We start from the raw sequence: 18,843 nt of genomic DNA on the forward strand, positions 1-18,843 counted from the left end.
CAGGCAGGACATTGATCTCCTGTCTCATCATCATATACAGCATCTCCAACAAAGCAGCACCCCATCAGTACTTCAGTGAAATACCAACTTTTATACGCTCATGTCTTGATATAAGATTGACCTTTATGACCCAGAGGTAAGAGTAGTACCACTTGAGTTCAATTGACAATATCTAAGAATGCTCATTAACAATTATATTGTCATAAAGTCTATAATAGATTACATTATAAACTAAAACATGTTTTTTCATTTCTATTTTCAGTTTCAAGGAAAACTGATTACCAAGGTTTAGGAGGACCATACTGTTGAAGGATGCCTTTTAGGGTGGTACCTATAATGTGGACCCCCTCAACCATAGCTAAAACAGATGCAGGTCTCACAACCTCTGGAGAAAAGTTTAAGTGGCTGAGTGGCCATATCCTAAAGCAATGTGAAGGATAACTCCTGCTTTGGCGCTCATCGAGTGAGCAGATTGACTAGAGAGCTTGCCTGTCCCAATTATAATATAAAGTTTCACCATATCAATTTGCCTCTGGTTGTGTCCAGATTGTACAGTGGTAAGGATCCTTGTTTTCCTGAATATTTGAGATAACTCTAAGAGGCCCCATAGAGAACCTGGCAACAGATGTCAGGTCTTCATTATTCGGCAGCAGATTATGAACTTCCTGGCGGAAACTGCTTGATGGCTGTATATAAATTCTTCTCACCAGTGGATTCCTTGCCTTCTGGTGGCTCTTTATTATCCTTAGCGATGGTTATTGCTTGGTGGAATGGATAAAGTGGGACTACAAGACAATTATTCCTCTGGAGACAGAAAAAGAAAATATACAATGAATGTAATGGTCTTTACTGAAAAAAACATTTATTTACATAGCACCTTTCACATCTTCATAATGTTTCAACGTGCTTCATGGACACTAAATTATATCTGAAGTGTAATTACTATTGTTTTTTAGGCAAATGGGTTAGCCAATTTCACACAAGATGATCCCACATACTGCAAGAGATCAATGATCTGTTAATCTATTTTAATGGGGTTGGTTGGCTTGGGATGTTTAACCACATTAAAGGCATTATATAAATGCAAGTTGTTTTTGGTCCAGGGATCAATGTTGACCAAGTACTGTGCTCCCTTTGAAAGTGTGTGATGGAATTTTCAACATCCTGAATAGGCAGGCAGGGCTTTGGTTTAATGTCTCATCTGAAAGACGACATCCTTGACAATGCAGTACTCCTTCAGTTTAAACTGGAGTGTCATCCCAGATTATGTGCTTAAGTCTGGAATTGGACTCAAACCTAAAAACTTCTGACTTGGATTAAGAGTACTACCAACTGAACCAAGTTGATCTTAACTTGAGACAGGCTACAGACACCATAAGGTTATAACTATATCCAGCACGATTAAAAAAAAAAGCTGGTGGCCATGTTTGCTGTATTTTAATCTTTAATCTACCCAGCCTCCCCCACCGTCTCCTGTCCATTGTGGAGCGGGTTATTTTTGAAGCCTTTAAGTTCGAGCAAGTCGAGTGCAAAGAAATATGCCATCGCCATCTGCTTTTTGACTTCCTTTTTCATTTTTACCACCAGCAGTGTGGAATATCACATTTGTTTGCATTTATTGTGTTAAGTGCTTCAGTAGAACAACTGATTTGAATAATTCCACTTCTGAAAAGGTGTGTTTCATCTTAAAGGTGACTAGAAGCAGAAATCTGAAGCAAATTACTTTTCCGGTTGCTTGGACGAGGAATCGGTGGTGTAATGATATGATATAGAGAGATTTGGTAGGGTGGGGAAGTTGAATGTAATTTATGTCCTAAAACTAAAATTAGTTTCGATGTTTTGAGTGCCAGCACTAAAGAAATGTTTGAACGTCAGAATTATCCAGGTTGCTATTAGGAAAAGCTTTGCAACTGGATTTTCAATTAGCTTTGAGACAAGGAGATCCACCTGACATCCATTATTTAGCATAGTGTTACAAAAAAATTCAGTTGCAGGTCAGTCTATCTACTAGAGGGAAATAAGACATCTTGTCTTATCAGATTAGAATTTGTGATTAATAGGCAATAGTCAAGCAAGTAAGTTTACTTTCTCTTCTACGCAAATGGAAAAGACCGGCGGAATATGGCATTGACCAAAGACACATGATGGAAACTAAAATTTTCTAAAGTCTCTTTGAAATTAGTCATCAAGGTTCCTTGGATGGTGCATTGAGTAAACAATGAAAAAATATTATCTAGCACTCTTTACGTTGTCATGATAATTGAAAGTGCTTCACAACTAATAAAGTACTTTTCAATTGTAGTCATTGTTGTAATGTAGGGAAACAGCAAACATCAATAATGTAAATTGAGATAATTTGTTTACTGATATTGGTTAATGGATAGATGCTAATCAGGATATGGGAGAAATCCGCTGCTCTTGTACCATGGGATCTTTTATGTTGTGGGGACAGCAGACTTATCCGAAAGGTGGGATCTCCAACAGTGCAGCATGGTCTCATTACTGCACTGAATTGTCAGTCTACAGGTCTGTGGAGTGGAGCTTAATCCCATGAGGCAAGAATACTACCACTGAGCCAGGGTCAGGAAGAAAAAGAAACCTCGCATTTATATAGCCCTTTTCACGACCTCAAGATGGCCCAAAGTGCTTCACAGTGAATGAAATACTTTTGAAGTGTAATCACTGTTGTAATGTAGGAGATGCGGCAACTAATTTGTGTACAGCAATTGGATAATGACCAAATAATGCGTTTTTGTGATGTTGATTGAGTGATAGATATTGACCAGGACATCAGGCTAACTCCCCTGTTCTTCAAAATACTCCCATGGAATCTTTTACGTCCACCTGAGGTGGACAGGCCAGGCCTTGGATTAATATCTCATTTGAAAGACGGCACCTCCAACTGTGCAGCACTCCCTTAATGCTGTACTGGAGTATCAGCCTGTATTTTTGTTGTCATGTAGACCCCCACCTGCCAAGAATGAGGCATTTTAATTTTGTCATATGAACATTGATTTTTAAACTGTTGCTGGAGCGAGGAAATTACTTGTTAAACAGACCAGCTGTGCCTGGAAAAAATATTTACATACTAACAGACAGTGCATGTGGAGACAAAGGACCATTCCCTGACACATTTAACCCACAATGGATTTTGATCAGCAGACATTGAAGGTGAGGAAGCTCACATTCCAGGATGACTGCTAAGATGGCCGACTCCACAAACAGACATAATCAAACCATGACTCACCTGCTGGGCACATGACTCACTTTCTGGGCAACCTGAGTTTTTTTGAATTGTACAGAGTTTGAGGAAGAGAGACTGTTTGCTCCTGGACTGAGAAGACCTCTCCTGTCTGCTCCCATCTCTTTCTCACCAGCCTCTGGACCCACTGAGGATACGTGAACCGCGAGAGAAAAGTCTCCTACATCGAACAAAGTTTAAGAAGAATACTGGGCCCCAACGAAAAGCAAGACCTACCTACAATCAAGGACTCTACAGTGAGCTCGAAGAACAGTAACAAAAACCCTCTGCAGATAGTGCCTTAAACTTTTCCACTTTATTTCTTCTGCTCTTTTCTGTCTCTATCTTCATGTGTGTGTATCGCGTATGCATGCTAGCTTGGGTGCGTCCTGTATCCGTAGGCGTTAACCAAAGTAGAGTTTAAGTTTTAGTAACTTTCAACCTTTCTTCTTTAAACCTAAGAAAACCTGTTTGGTTGGTTCCTTTGCCTTATAGTTGGAAAGCAGTGAACAAGGATTCACTAGGGGGGAGCTAAAAACACACTGTGTTTAAAATTAGACCCTGTTATGGTAAGACCAGGTGAAGGCTAAGAGGGAACCCTAGACCCCTTTCTCACCTGGTCGTAACATTGTGCTCAAACCCAGAATCTTCTGACTTGAAGGAGAGATTGCTACCAACTGAGTCACAGCTGACACTAGAGGAGGGTTCTAGATTTGATTCCCAGTCTGTGCCAAGTTTATTGATCTTATCTGGGATGACTAGGGATATTACATTGGCCTCTGTGCCCGTGAAGTAGGGGGAGAAAATTGGCTCAGGTTCTTGCTCCTTTCTGAATGCTATCCAGGAATTGCATGTCTGAATGAATGGTGAGTACAGGATTGGGCTTGGTTATGATGCTTCTGTGGTTGCTGATATATTATTGAGTCACAAATGAATGATGACCATGGACTAGATTATCTGTGAAACTCAAACCCAACAAGGACTTGTTGCATTTGGGAGGAGTTTGGAAGGGGGAAAAATGCCAGAGAAATTTATTGTGAGGACGAAAGAATATTTGTACAAAGAAAGAAAGACACATTTTTATATAGTGTCTTTCGCTATCTCAGGAAGTCCCAAAGCACATTACAGACAATTAAGTACTTTTGAAGAATCGTCACTGTTGAAATGTCAAAAACATGGCAGTCAATTTGCACATGGCAAGGTCCCACGAACAGCAATGTGACAATGACCAGATAATTTTTTTTAGTAATGATCATTGAGGGATAGGTGATAATACTAAAATTAACATTGTCTATCTAAAAAATATACAAAACAATTTTATCTATTGAGTAAGATGGTTTGCATTAGTACTTTCTTTTCCCATTGATGCATGAACACATTATCTCGAAAATAATCTTGCTCTCAGAAAAATAGTTTTCCTGCCCTTTTATTGACTTTGGTTGTCACCGAGTGAACACAAAAATAATATTTTGACATTTAATCAAAATACAATTTGGAAGCCTGCTTCCACCTGTGACAAATGATGGTATAGAGACAATTTTAACCTGACAAGAATGGGGTGTGTGAGGGATTGAAATTGTGAAAGCGTGATGCTCCCTGTGTCAATGCTGACTTTGTGCTTCTAATTATTTTAACCGGTGCATTTTGGGCAGCTTGTTAGACCCTTGCCCCAAGAAGGTGAGTGCCTAATTAAAACGCAAGGTTGGTCTGATATCATTCAGATCCTGACACCATTTTAACATTTACAGAGGCATATGCATCTGGTGTTTGCTTTGCCAACAAGACTGAGGTGGCCTGGAACAGACCAGGAGAAAAACACTTGGAGCTGTCTTCAGCTGCAATCAAAGATTAGGGTAAGATTTTTAAAGGGACCTTTGAGCCATTTAGTGACTTTGTTTGCAATCTGGCAACAGAAAAAGATCAAAATTCAGTGTCTATCATAGAATTTTAGCTATATAGAATTAAAAGACATTGTGGAATTTTCCTGTTTACATTAGAGTCATAGAGAGATACAGCACTGAAACAGGCCCTTCGGCCCATCGAGTCTGTGTTGACCATCAACCACCCATTTATATCCTACATTAATCCCATATTCCCTACCACATCCCCACCTTCCCTCAATTCTCTTATCACCTACCTACACTAGGGGCAATTTACAATGGCCAATTTACCAATCAACCTGCAAGTCTTTGGCTGTGGGAGGAAACCGGAGCACCCGGCAGAAACCCACGCGGTCACAGGGAGAACTTGCAAACTCCGCACAGACAAACTCCGGGTCACTGGAGCTGTGAGGCTGCAGTGCTAACCACTGCGCCACTATATTTTAGAATTATGTGGCATCATTCATTTTGGACCTGACATTAAATTTAACTCTTGCTAAGAAGGTTAGCGATCTTGCTGCACACAAGACATTTGAATGTATGGACCTCCCTGGAGAAGTTACACTTGACTCTCATAGAGTGCCCAGTGAACCGTGGCTGGAAAGTAAAGTCAAGAATGAGTATTCATTGACGTACATTTGGCCCAAATATCATCTATAAAGTTTATAAATTCCTTCTACTTTTATCAGTGAAAGCAATTTATTTTCTACAATGGGATTCATATTTCAAATAATTGGAAATGAACAGTCATAGATTTAATTCTCATCACAAGAATTGCCAAGATTTAATTTGCATCACAAGAATTGCCATCCATTCATTGCTCACCCAAATGTCAAACTAAAATGTTTTTCTTATAAGGTTTCCTAACTCCAACACTCCTATGAGATGCACCCCTAATAGACTGAGAGAAGCTAGTGGAAGCTACTCATGCTAGGATAATTCATGTTTGTGGTCTGGGTGCTTGTGCCTGTGTAGGCCCGTCTGCAGACTGCTGTAACTTGGCTGCTGCTGGGGTAGGCTGGCCCAGCAAATGGAGGCTCCATGTAAGTATTGGTTGAGGGGATGGTGAAGGAACAGACATGCTGACGTCATGAGAGAGGCCTGCATGTATTACTGCCATAGTGCCTCTGCCACTCCCATTGGCTGAGGCTGGCAGTCATCACTTCCACTCGTCTGCAGTAGAGGAGACTGCAGAAGATGAGTTGCTCCTACAAAACCCCTATCTATGCAGTTTTGGACATTTGCAGGTGACTGTCTTGAGAATGCAGGTTGAAGCAGTGAAACATGCTGCATCTTTGTTGAGGTGAATGAAGTGTTACAAGTAACATGCAAGACACTTTGTTTGCATTACCCTCAGCCTCGCCTTTCCCCAGTGCTCATAGCTTGCAGGCCACTGATCTCCAAACTTCCTGCTATGGCTGTGATGTTAAATTTTCCTTTGACAGTCTTATTCCACTCCTTCCTGTTGTGTGCCAGTTGTCCTGCAGAAAGACAAGGGGCAATTTAGTGGTTTTCTGCTCATCTTTCTCTGCCAGGTACAGCAATTTAGGGAGCGGATTACTCTTAGACCGGTTACATAAAGTTGAAGAGCAAGAAATGCAAGCAGTGTTACAATCGCGTTTTAAGAGGCACAGACCCACTTTAAGTACTGTTCAAAAAGTGGCGTGTTAGAGTTTGCCAGCTGTACAGTTCATGACTGGACTGCCATGTGTATTGAAATGAGACCCAGGAGTTAAAATGGCCATGCCTTATGTCAGGCTCGCCCCAAGCTCACCCAGAGCCCTGAGATAAAATCAAGGCTCTGTGCCTACTAGAATATAACAGTTCTATTGTTAGTGTCACAAATAACTTAATTCATGAATTTTATAAGCTTTTTTTTCTTTTACTCAAAATACTTTTTTAAGTTTCAATAAAATGTCTTCCAATCTTGCTTCTCACTCATGTCCTCTCCCCACCTGAAAGGGTCAGCAGGTGAGGACATGAGATAGCTGCTGATCCTGCCCCTAACTAGCAGCTATGAGGCCTGTGATGATCTCCCAGATCTCATTGGTTGATTCACATTCAACTGATGTCTCACCTGCTATTTATTCTCAGATTGAGAACTGAGATTGAAATTTCTCTCCACTTGGGAATGATCCTATACATTAACATTTACCACAGGGTGCCTCTTCCTGGCAATAATCTAATACATTTTAACTCATGTTTTCTTGGTATCACCAGGGCATTTTGTATACTTATCTCATTAAACTTTGGCTTTTATGGTAGGAAAAGCTTGTTATTTTTAAGAATTTGGATAATTTCAAAAAAACCATCTTGCACACTGGGCTGAAATTAGTCATGGGTGGCGGAACTGGAAATGGCGCCGTTCCTGATTGCCATGTGGATGGCCGCCCGACCGTGATCACGCTTATGGCACCCCCCAATCATGCAGTGGGGGCGGGAGGCGAGACGCCAAATATGGCGTCAGATGACCTTGGAGTAGGTCTTGAAGCCATATTTAAAGGCCTGCCAGCCGTGTATTCACTCTTGCCTGCTTTAAAAGAGTGCCTGCAAATGTGCCATTTGTTGTCCCAGCACCCCTTCTGCTGCCTGATAGTCAAGCTGTACCCAAGCCTGCAGCGACCATGGCGGAGGAAGACACTGGGTGGCCCCACGGTTTAGCGATGCCTGCCTGGAGATTTTCCTCCAGGCAGCAAGGGAAATGCGGAAGGCCCTATTCCTCAGCAATGGCAAGGAAAGGTCCTCCTGCCTAACCAAGTAAGCCTGAACTAAAGGCCTGTTACCCGACCTGAACCCGACAGGACCCAACGACACAGCAAGAAGTGTTAAAAGTAAAAAGAAAACTTACCTGAGCTGGGAGACAGGGACGTCAAAGAGGGAATCTCTGAGTGCAGTGAGCAAATGAGCGTCTCTATGATGTCATCATGCTCATGTTGCAGCTTCCTGCAGATTTGGAGTCGCAATGTAGGTAAAAGGAACATTCCGGTGGTTGGGTCGGGCTCGGGTTGGGTCGGGTGTGGGAAAAATTGGAGGGACTCGGGCCAGGTCGGGCTCGGGTCCGATGTGTTTCTGTCGGGTTTGGGTTGTTTTTTTTTTCGTGACCTGTGCAGGCCTTTAGGCTGAATGGCGATTGCTGAGGAGTTAGCAACCATGGGGTTACCCCCCAGACCTGGGTTCAGTGCCACAAGAGAAGGCTCAACAACCTCCTTCATTCCACCAAGGTAACGGACCCTTCCCCCTCTCCTTTTTTAGGGATTCGATTTGGCTACGCGGGAGGGTGGCAACAAAAGCGTGGGCAAAGGGGGTTAAGCATCATCTCATCCTGACACTTGCATGGCTACATCTCAGTCACAGGCCACCATCTTTCACATTTCACCCCCATTAACTTCCCCCGAAAGCTGACAGGAGGATGAGCTACATAGGAAACCCTATTTGGGGACGAGGAGCTGCCACTAACCGAACTGTTATGTTGATCTTTCTGCGAGGTATAACATCTTTCTCTTTCCACTTGCAAGACAAGAGGGCCCATAACAGGGGGAAAATATCACCGACTGGCAGAGAGATCCCAGACATCAGGCCTCTCTCAACGGCTGAGGAGGAGGCCTTCAGGGTTCGGGTTAGCTGGCGGGAACACAGGGCAGCCGCTCAATAGTGGATACTGAGACTGGAGTCTCCACGCAAGAGAGTGAGGATTGACTTCTAGAGACCCCCATCATGCACAGTTGGCATGTCGAGATCTGCTAATCCTAACTGTTACACGTTTGTGTTCTCTCATGCAGGTTGCTGTCCGCAGGAGACTCCAGTGGAAGGGGGGCAAAATTCAACCTCTGAGAAGGATCAGCAGTCGGAGGAAGCACCGTTCCTTGACTGTCATGCATCTTCTACCAGTGTAGATACTTTCACCTCGGTGGGTTTCGGCTTGGCTGTAGAATCAGGGTCACAGGCCGGTGAGAGCACCGTACACTTGCCCGAACAGCTGGCTGAGGCTGAGACAGCCGAGGCCTCTGACAGTCAGAGGACTGTGAGTAGCCAGGCCCATGCTGAGCCCCAGGCTGATGACGAGCCTCTGGTGTCGAAAGCATAGGGCATGCTGAAGTTGCAGAGAGATAAGGCAACATCTGACAGGGATGCCAGAGGCCATGAGCAGGCGATGGAGGATCCATCTATGCCATAATTGCTGCTATGTCCCAGGCATGTGAGCACATGGCTTCCTCCATTGAGAGATTGGTGACCCTCATGGAGAGCCAGATTCCACAAAAGAGCACAGACCTGCACGCCATTGCCTTGTCCATGAGCTCGACACAGCAGTGGCAAGGCGAGAGCAGGGAGGTTCAAGTGAGTTTTGAAAGGGAGGAGGAGTGGCTGGCCTCCACATCTGGGGACTCCCCTCTGGGTGCTGCGAGCATGGACAGCAGTTCCTCAACACATCCGCCGTTGAGCCCAGCTCTAGTAGCTGCGACACCTGAGGAGAATCCTACACCAGGCCTCAGACAGCCAGAGGGTGGTCACCGCTTATCACAGGCCAAGGGGCAGCCTGGTTCCAGACCAGCTGCTATCGCTGGGATCACACCTCATAGGAGCACTCGCGCACATAGTAAGAAAGTCACCTAGCCACACTTAGGGAGTCACGGGTGTCTGCCATCAGAAATGTAATGATTAATATAAAGTTCTTTTGTTCTTGTAATTAATGACTATTGCGTAACAGCCATTATTCCATGATGCCTTAATTGTGAGCTGCTGACTTCCTCCTTCCCCCTTAGTGGAATGCCATTGTAACCACAGCCCTCATTAACATTTGATCTCCCATGGGCACTAGTGTGGTTTGCAGCTGTGCACAAGTCAGGGAACACAAATGGAAAGAAGGCGACAGTCTACCTGCATTGAGGTGAGACTTTATTGGTTTCTTTGTGGGTCAGCATCAGGGAGGCTGGAAGTGGGTGATTGAGGTTGTCTCTTGCCTCCTTGTCACGTCGCTCAATCTGCCTGGCCTCTGGTGCAAGGGCTTCAACATCCAGTGGTGCTTCATTCCTCTCCCTCCTCTGTGTCCTCGTTGGTGGAGGAGTGACGCTCGGGCATTTCATCGTCAAGCAAGGCACCCAATACAGCCACCCAAACTCAAGCCCTCCCCCTTGCAGAGCAATCCAGACCCGGAACCCCCTTGCAGAGCACACAGCAACACAGTCCGGCAATGGCCTCTGCATCCCCCCTCTTCCCCTATGCAGCATTGTTCATGATTGCCTCCCCGTCGTGGCACTGAAGTTTCTTGCCTCGGTGCTGCCAGCTCTTAATGGCCGTAAACCCGAAGGCACGAGTGCCGCCCACTGTCCACTAACTCTCAAACCCACAATTAAATTGAGGTGGATTAGATGCAAATTAATTATAATCATCTGCTCAGCAATTTAAATGAGATTCCCGTCATGTTGGGGCAGCCATGCCGCATTGGTGTTTTCCCACCTCTAACCTACTGCTATTGTGTATTGGTGGTGGGCTGCTTTTTTCCTGGGCCGTCCTGTACCAGTATTCCGTCACACTCCTCACTTGTGCCTTGTAGATGATGGACAAGGTTTGGGGAGTCAGGAGGTGGGTTACCCGTCACAGAATTCCCAGGCTCTGACCTGCTTTTGCAGCCACAGTATTTATATGGATGCTGCAGTTCAGTTTCTGGTCAATGGTGACTTCCAGGATGATGATAATGGGGAATTTAGTGATGGTAACTAAGAATTCTATGCAAATCTTGAATTTTTGCGAACCATGATCTTTGCCATTATATGTCATTGACAACTTGGAAGACATGATAAGTAATAACCTGTTATTCATAAACTTTTTGCCATTTGCAAGAAAAAGTCTGCTAGGTAGGTAGTAATCAAGGTCCAAGTCGCACTGAACTTAATTTGTTAAAAAAAAAAATTGTAATCAAGACTTTGTAAGAAATTTGATCTTATTGAAAAATATACAAAGGGTGTATCAAAATAAGTTGATATTAGCAGATATTATACTGTATGGTAACTAAATGCCTATCATACTGTACTTAGAAACATAGGAATATAGGAGCAGGAGAACGTTGTCGAGCCTGCTCCGCCATTCAATTAAAATCATGGCTGATCATCTACCTCAACACCACTTTCCCACGCTAGTCCCATATCCCTTGATGTTATTACTTTCTATCGATTTCTGTCTTGAACATGCTCAATGATTGAGCTTCCACAGCCCTCTGGGGTAGAGAATTCCAAAGATTCACCACCCTCTGAGTGAAGGAGTTCCTCCTCATCTCAGTCTTAAATGGCCTACCCCTTATTCTGAGACTACATCCCCTGGTTCTAGACTCAGCAGCCAGGGGAAGCATCCTATCTACCAGTATTCCATCACACTGCTGACTTGTGCCTTCTAGATGGTGGACAGGCTCTGGGGAGTCAGGAGGTGGGTTACTCGTCACACCCTGTAAGAATTTTGTAAGTTTCCATGATCATCTCTCATTCTTCAAAACTTAGAGAATACAGGCCCATTTTCCTCAATCTCTCCTCTGAAGACAATCCCTCCATCCCAGGGATTAGTCTGGTGAACCTCCGTTACACTCTCTCTCCATGGCAGCTATATCTTTTCTTAGATGAGGAGACCAAAACTGTACACAGTACTCCAGGTGCAGTCTCACCAAGGCTCTATACCATTGCAGCAAGACTTCTTTACTCCTGTACTCAAAACCCCTTGCGATGAAGGCCAACATGCCATTTGCCTTTCTAATTGCTTGCTGTATCTGCATGCTAGCTTTTAGTGACTCATGAACAAGGACACACAGGTCCCTTTGGACATCAACACTTCCCAATCTCTCAACATTTAAGGAATACTGTCTTTCTGTTTTTTTCTACCAAAGTGGATAACTTCACATTTATTCACATTATATTCCATCTGCCATTTTCTTGCCCATTCACTTAGCCTGTCCAAATCCCCTTGAAGCTTCCTTGCATCCACCTCACAACTTACATTTCCACCTAGTTTTGTCATCAGCATATTTAGAAATATTACATTTGGTCCCCACATCCAAATCGTTTATATAGATTGTGAACAGCTGTGGCCCCAGCACTGATCCTTGCGGTACCCCACTAGTAACAGACTGACATCCTGAGAATGACCTGTTTATTCCTATTCTGTTTTCTGTCTGTCAGCCAATTCTCAATCCATACTAGTATATTGCCCCCAATCCCAGGTGCTCTAATTTTGTTTACTAACCTCCTGTGTGGGACCTTATCAAAAGCTTTCTGAAAATCCAAATACACCATCTCCATTGGTTCTCTTTTATCTATGCTACAAGTAACATCCTTAAAAAACTCCAACAGGTTTGTCAAACATGCCATTCATATATCAATGTTGACTCTGCCCAATCATATCATTATTTTCTAAGTGTCATCACATCGTTTATAATAGATTCTAACATTTTCCCTACTCCAGATGTCAAACTAACAGGTCTGTAGTTCTCTGTTTTCTTTCACCCTCCCTTGTAAAATAGTGGGGTTACATTTGCTACTTTCCAGAAGCTATAGAATTTTGAAAGATAACCACCAATGCATCCACTATCTCATAGCCACTTCCTTCAACACTCTGGGATGTAGCTCATCTGGTCCAGGGGATTTATCAACCTTCAATCCAGTTAATTTTTCGAATACTACCTCTTTATTAATACTAACCTCTTTCAGTTCCTCATTTTCACAAGTCCCTTGGTTCCCTCGTATTTCTGGGCGATTTTCTGTATCTTCCTCAGTGAAGACGGGATACAAAGTAATTGTTTAGTTTCTCCGCCATTTCCCTATTCTCCTTTTATAAATTCTCCTATCTCTGCCTGTAATGGACCCACATTTGTCCTTGCTAATCTTTTCCTTTTCACATACCTAAAGAAGCTTTTACAGTCTGCCTTTATGTTTCTAGCTAGCTTGCATTCATATTCTCCCTTTCTTTATCAGTTTCATGGTCATCCTTTAGATTCTAAGTTGCTCTCAATCGTTGGGCTTGCTGCTTTTTCTGGCAACCTCTTATAAGCCACTTCCTTTGATCTAATGCAAACTTTAACTTCTTTGTTAGCCATGGTTGATTCATTTTTACTGTCGGGTTTTTGTGTCTGAGAGGAATGTATATTTGTTGTAGACTATGTAATACTTCATAAATACCAGCCATTGCCTGTCCACAGTCAAATCTTTGTGTATTTTCCCAATCCACCACAGCCAACTTGTCCCTCATACCTTCACTATTTCACAAAAGCTCCTTTACAGCAAAGTTATTAATTAGCCCTTTCTCATTACATAATGCTAAATCTAAAATAGCCCGCTCCCTGGATGGGTGCTTCAACGTACTGCTCCAGAAACCCATCTCGTACACAATTTCTTTTTTTATTATTAATTCATGGGATGTGGGCATTGCTGTCAATGGCAGCATTTATTGCCCATCCCTAATTTCTCTTGAGTAGGTGGTGGTGAGCCGCCTTCTTGAACCGCTGCAGCCCATATGGGGTAGGTACACCCACAGTGCTGTTAGGAAGGGAGTTCCAGGATTTTGACCCAGCAACAGTGAAGGAACAGCAATATAGCTCCAAATCAGGATGGTGTGTGGCTTGGAGGGGAACTTGCAGGTGGTGGTGTTCCCATGCATCTGCTGCCCTTGTAGATGGTAGACGGTTTGGAAGATGCTGTCTAAGGAGCTTTGGTGCATTGCTGTAGTGCATCTTGTAGATGGTACACGCTCCTGCCACTGTGTGTCAGTGGTGGAGGGAGTAAATGTTTGTGGATGGGGTGCCAATCAAGCGGGCTGCTTTGTCCTGGATGGTGTCGAGCTACTTGAGTGTTGTTGGAGCTGCACCCATCAAGGCAAGTGGAGAGTATTCCATCACACTCCTGACTTGTGCCTTGTAGATGGTGGACAGGCTTTGGGCAGTTAGGAGGTGAGTTACTTGCCACAGGATTCCTAGCTTCTGACCTACTCTTGTAGCCACGGTATTTATATGGCTACTCCAGTTCAGTTTCTGGTCAATGGTAACCCCAGGATGTTGATAGTGGGGGATTCAGTGATGGTAATGCCATTGAATGTCAAGGGGAGATGGGTTAGATCCTCTCTTGTTGGAGATAGTCATTGCCTGGCACTTGTGGGGTGCGAATGTTACTTACCACTTATCAGCCCAAGCCTGGATATTGTCCAGGTCTTGCTGCATTTCTGCACGGACTGCTTCAGTATCTCAGGAGTGGGAAATGGTGCTGAACATTGTGCAATCATCAGCGAACATCCCCACTTCTGACCTTCTATTGAAGGAAGGTCTTTGATGAAGCAGCTGAAGATGGTTAGGCCTAGGACACTACCCTGAGGAACTCCTGCAATGATGTCCTGGAGCTGAGATAATTGACTTCCAACAACCACAACCATCTTCCTTTGCGCTAGGTATGACTCCAACCAGCAGAGTGTTTTCCCCCTGATTCCCATTGACTCCAGTTTGGTTAGGGCTCCTTGATGCCGTACCCGGTCAAATGCTGCCTTGATGTCAAGGGAAGTCACTCTCACCTCATCTCTTGAGTTCAGCTCTTTTGTCCATGTTTGAACCAAGGCTGTAATGAGGTCAGGAGCTGAGTGGCCCTGGTGGAACCCAAACTGAGTATCACTGAGCAGGTTATTGCGAAGCAAGCGCCGCTTGATAGCACTGTCCACGATACCTTCCATCACTTTACTGATGATTGAGAGTAGATTGATGGGGTGGTAATTGGCTGGGTTGGATTTGTCCTGCTTTTTGTGTGCAAGACATACCTGGGGCAATTTTTCACATTGCTGGGTAGATGCCAGTGTTGTAGCTGTACTGGAACAGCTTGGCAGGTTCTGGAGCACAGATCTTTAGTACTATTGCCGGAATGCTGTTAGGGCCCATAGCCTTTGCAGTATCCAATGCCTTTAGTCGTTTCTTGATATCACATGGAGTGAATCGAATTGGCTGATGCTGGGGGCTTCAGGAGGAGGCTGAAATGGATCATCAACTCGGCACTTCTGAAATGCAGGAATTCATCCTCCACAGCATTAATGCTGATTTAGGTTTACGCAGTCTATATGTAAATTGAAATTGCCCATTATTACAGTATTACCCATGTTGCATGCACCTCTAATTTCCTGACTTATACTGTGCCCAACATTACTACTATTGTTTGGCCTATAAACAACTCTCACCAATGTTTGCTGCCCCTTGCTGTTTCTTAGCACCACCCAAGTTGCTTCTACATCTTGATCCTTCGATCGTAGATCCTCTCTCACTAATGTACTGATCTCATCCCTTAAGAGCGCAACCCCACTTCCTTTTCCTCTTTTCCTATCCTTCCTAAGTGATGAATATCCTTGAATATTCAGTTCCCTGACTTGGTCACCCTGTAACTACGTCTCTGTAATGGCAATTAAATCATACCCATTTACCTGTCTTTGTACCTTCAAATCATCTGCCTTGTTGCGAATGCTGTGTGCATTCAGATAGTGCTTTTAACTTTCTTTTTTAACATTATTCCGCATTCTGATCCTATTTGGTGCTTGCCTTCACTTCGACAGTCTTCTCATTTCACTTACTTCTTTTCTACTTCCTGTTAGCAATTTTCCTCCCCTCTAATCTTCCCTTCCTGCCACTCAAATTGTCAGTTCCCTTATTGCTACCTTGCTGTCTCGCCTTCTGTCTCTCTCTCTCTCTGAAATATCACATCTTCCCTGACTTGATCCCTCACCCCCACGATTTAGTTTAAAGTTCTCTCTACTGCCCTAGTTATACAACTTGCCAGAACACTGGTCCCAGCACGATTCAGGTGAAGACGGCCCCAACGGTACAGCTCCCATTTGGCCTAACCATCAGCCTCATGAAAACGAACATCATGGGACAGGATGTCAGAAATGCTCCATCCATCAATATTGGCGACCATGCTCTGGAAGTAGTTCAAGAGTTCACCTACCTAGGCTCAACTATCACCAGTAACCTGTCTTTCGATGCAGAAATCAACAAGCGCATGGGAAAGGCGTCCGCTGCTATGTCCAGACTGGCCAAGAGAGTGTGGGAAAATGGTGCACTGACACGGAACACAAAAGTCCGAGTGTATCAAGCCTGTGCCCTCAGTACCTTGCTCTATGACAGTGAGGCCTGGACAACATATGTCAGCCAAGAGCGATGTCTCAATTCATTCCATCTTAGCTGCCTCCGGAGAATCCTTGGCATCAGGTGGCAGGACCGTATCTCCAACGCAGAAGTCCTCGAGACGGCCAACATCCCCAGCATATACATCCTACTGAGCCTGCGGCGCTTGAGATGGCTTGGCCATGTGAGCTACATGGAAGATGGCAGGATCCCCAAGGACACATTGTACAGCGAGCTCGTCACTGGTATCAGACCCACCGGCCGTCCATGTCTCTGCTTTAAAGACGTCTGCAAACGCGACATGAAGTCCTGTGACATTGATCACAAGTCGTGGGAGTCAGTTGCTAGTGATCGGCAGAGCTGGCAGACAGCCATAAAGGCGGGGCTAAAGAGTGGCGAGTCGAAGAGACTTAGCAGTTGGCAGGAAAAAAGACAGTAGCGCAAGGGGAGAGCCAACTGTGTAACAGCCCCGACGACCAATTTTATCTGCAGCACCTGTGGAAGAGTCTGTCACTCTAGAATTGGCCTTTATAGCCACTCCAGGTGCTGCTTCACAAACTACTGACCACCTCCAGGCACTTACCCATTGTCTCTCGAGACAAGGAGGCCAAAGAAGAAGGTGCCAGTGCCCGTGAATCGAAACCCATTTGTCCAACACCAATCTTTGAGCCACGCAATTAACTCTCTAATCTTATTTACCTACTCCAATTTGCTTGTGCCTCAGGTAATAATCCAGAGAGTACTACCTTTTGAGGTTCTTTTTAATTTAGCCCCTAGCTGCTCACCCACTTAATGCAGAACCTCTTTCCTAGTCCTGTCTATTGTTGGTACCTGCGTGGACCATGACCACTGGATCCTCCCCCTCCCACTGCAAGTTCCTCTCCAGCCCAGAGCAGATGTCCGAATCCTGGCACCAGGCAGGCAACACAACCATCTGGATGCTCACTCTTGGCTGCAGCAATCTGTGTCTATCCCTCTGACTATACTGTCTCCTATTACCATTACATTCCTATTTACTCTCGCCGCTTGAATGGCTTACTCTACCACGGTGCCATGGTACTCTGCAACTCTCGCTCTCATCCAGCAGAAAGTAGACATACAGAGGATGCAAAGGAGCAGTGGGCATAGCAGATGATATCCAGATATATGGTATAAATGGAAAAGATCATGACAATCATCTACATGAAGTCATGGAGAGAACCAGGAAAGCTGGGATCAAGCCAAACGCAGACAAATGCATTGTGAAAGTGACAGAATGCCAGTTCTTCAGAATGGTGTATGCACCTGATGGCATCAAGCCGAGTCCTGAAAAAATTTCAGTGATCTCTGGGATTGGAGCCCCAAGAGATGAGAGAATTGAGAAGTTTCCTTGGCTTGATCCAATACGTGAGCTGCTTCATACCGCACATGTCTGTACACACAGCAAACCTGCAGCAGTGGATGAAAGAAGATGTAGAGTTCCAGTGATCAGAGTCACACGACAGGACTTTCAAGAAACTCAAAAAGATAGCATGCATGGAGACATAACCACAACAGAAAGAAACCTGTCACTGCAAGTAGATGCTTCTACAAAAGAACAGGAAGCAGCCCTGGGTACAAGAGGGAAAGCCAATAGCATTTGCATCCAAAGCTCTAATATCAGCTGAGAACAGATATGCCAACATGGAAAGAGAGCTTTTGGCAGTCGTGTATGAATGCGAGAAGTTCCACACGTTATCTCTATGGGAGAAAGTTCATAGTGGAGAGTGATCATTGTCCATTGGAGCAGATCTACAAGAAAATCTCTGCAAAGCACCAGCAAGACTGCAGAAGTTACTCTTGAGGCTTCAGAGTTACAATTTCACTCTGAAGTACAAGCCAGGAAGAGAAATGGTGTTGGCAGATACCTGAAAGAACCTCATACCTGTTGGACAATTGCAAGGGGTGAGGCTTCTCCACATTTTCCTACTGGATCTCCTTACCTGCCTCACTCAGTCACACCCTCTTGTCCCTGACCACTGACCAAATCAGAAGATGCTATCCTATGGGGTGTGACTGCCTTCTGGAACAAAATGTCTAGGTAACATCCCCCTCCCTGATGCATCGCAGTGTCTGTAGTACTTTTGTGAAGTTACTAAGAGCTATTGACTTTTCAGATTGTAAGTATGTTCCCCCATGAAACGTAGATAAAGTAACTCCCATAGTGAATCTTTTGAAAATAAATCAAAATTTTATACTGATTTGCATGTTCATGTAATTATTGTGCAATTTGCTTACACTGGAGTAGTAGGAGTTCATACTGAATGTATTTGTTGACGTTGTTGTACAAATTGCTACATTAATGTTGCATGCTTCGGATCAGAATGTTTTGTTGACTGGCCATTAGTGCAAAACATTATGAATAAAATTGGTGACCTAGAGGCACAAATTATTTTGAAACATTTTTGGAAGATGAACAAAAATGGGGAACATATACACTAATTGGTAAAACTTTACAGTTACAGGAGCAGAGAGTCTTTGGGTTTAGGATACTGCCTGGGGGAGGTGGCGGTGTAGTGGGAATGTCACTAGACAAGTAACCCAGAGCCCTAGGCTAATGCTCTGGAAACATGGGTTCG

At 44.2% G+C, this 18,843-nt stretch overlaps 1 protein-coding gene across 1 annotated transcript in view; it reads left to right on the plus strand.

Moving 5' to 3' along the window:
* Positions 1–18,632, plus strand: part of LOC137374362 (uncharacterized) — a 34,363-nt gene extending 15,731 nt beyond the window's left edge. The window contains exon 3 of the mRNA XM_068040327.1: positions 15,884–18,632. Coding sequence (XP_067896428.1) covers positions 15,975–16,685 — 711 coding nt within the window. The 5' untranslated portion in view covers positions 15,884–15,974 and the 3' untranslated portion in view covers positions 16,686–18,632. The remainder of the gene's footprint in view (positions 1–15,883) is intronic.
* Positions 18,633–18,843: the final 211 nt, after the last annotated feature.

This window comes from Heterodontus francisci, chromosome 10, assembly GCF_036365525.1.
Source record: "Heterodontus francisci isolate sHetFra1 chromosome 10, sHetFra1.hap1, whole genome shotgun sequence".
NCBI lineage: Eukaryota > Metazoa > Chordata > Chondrichthyes > Heterodontiformes > Heterodontidae > Heterodontus > Heterodontus francisci.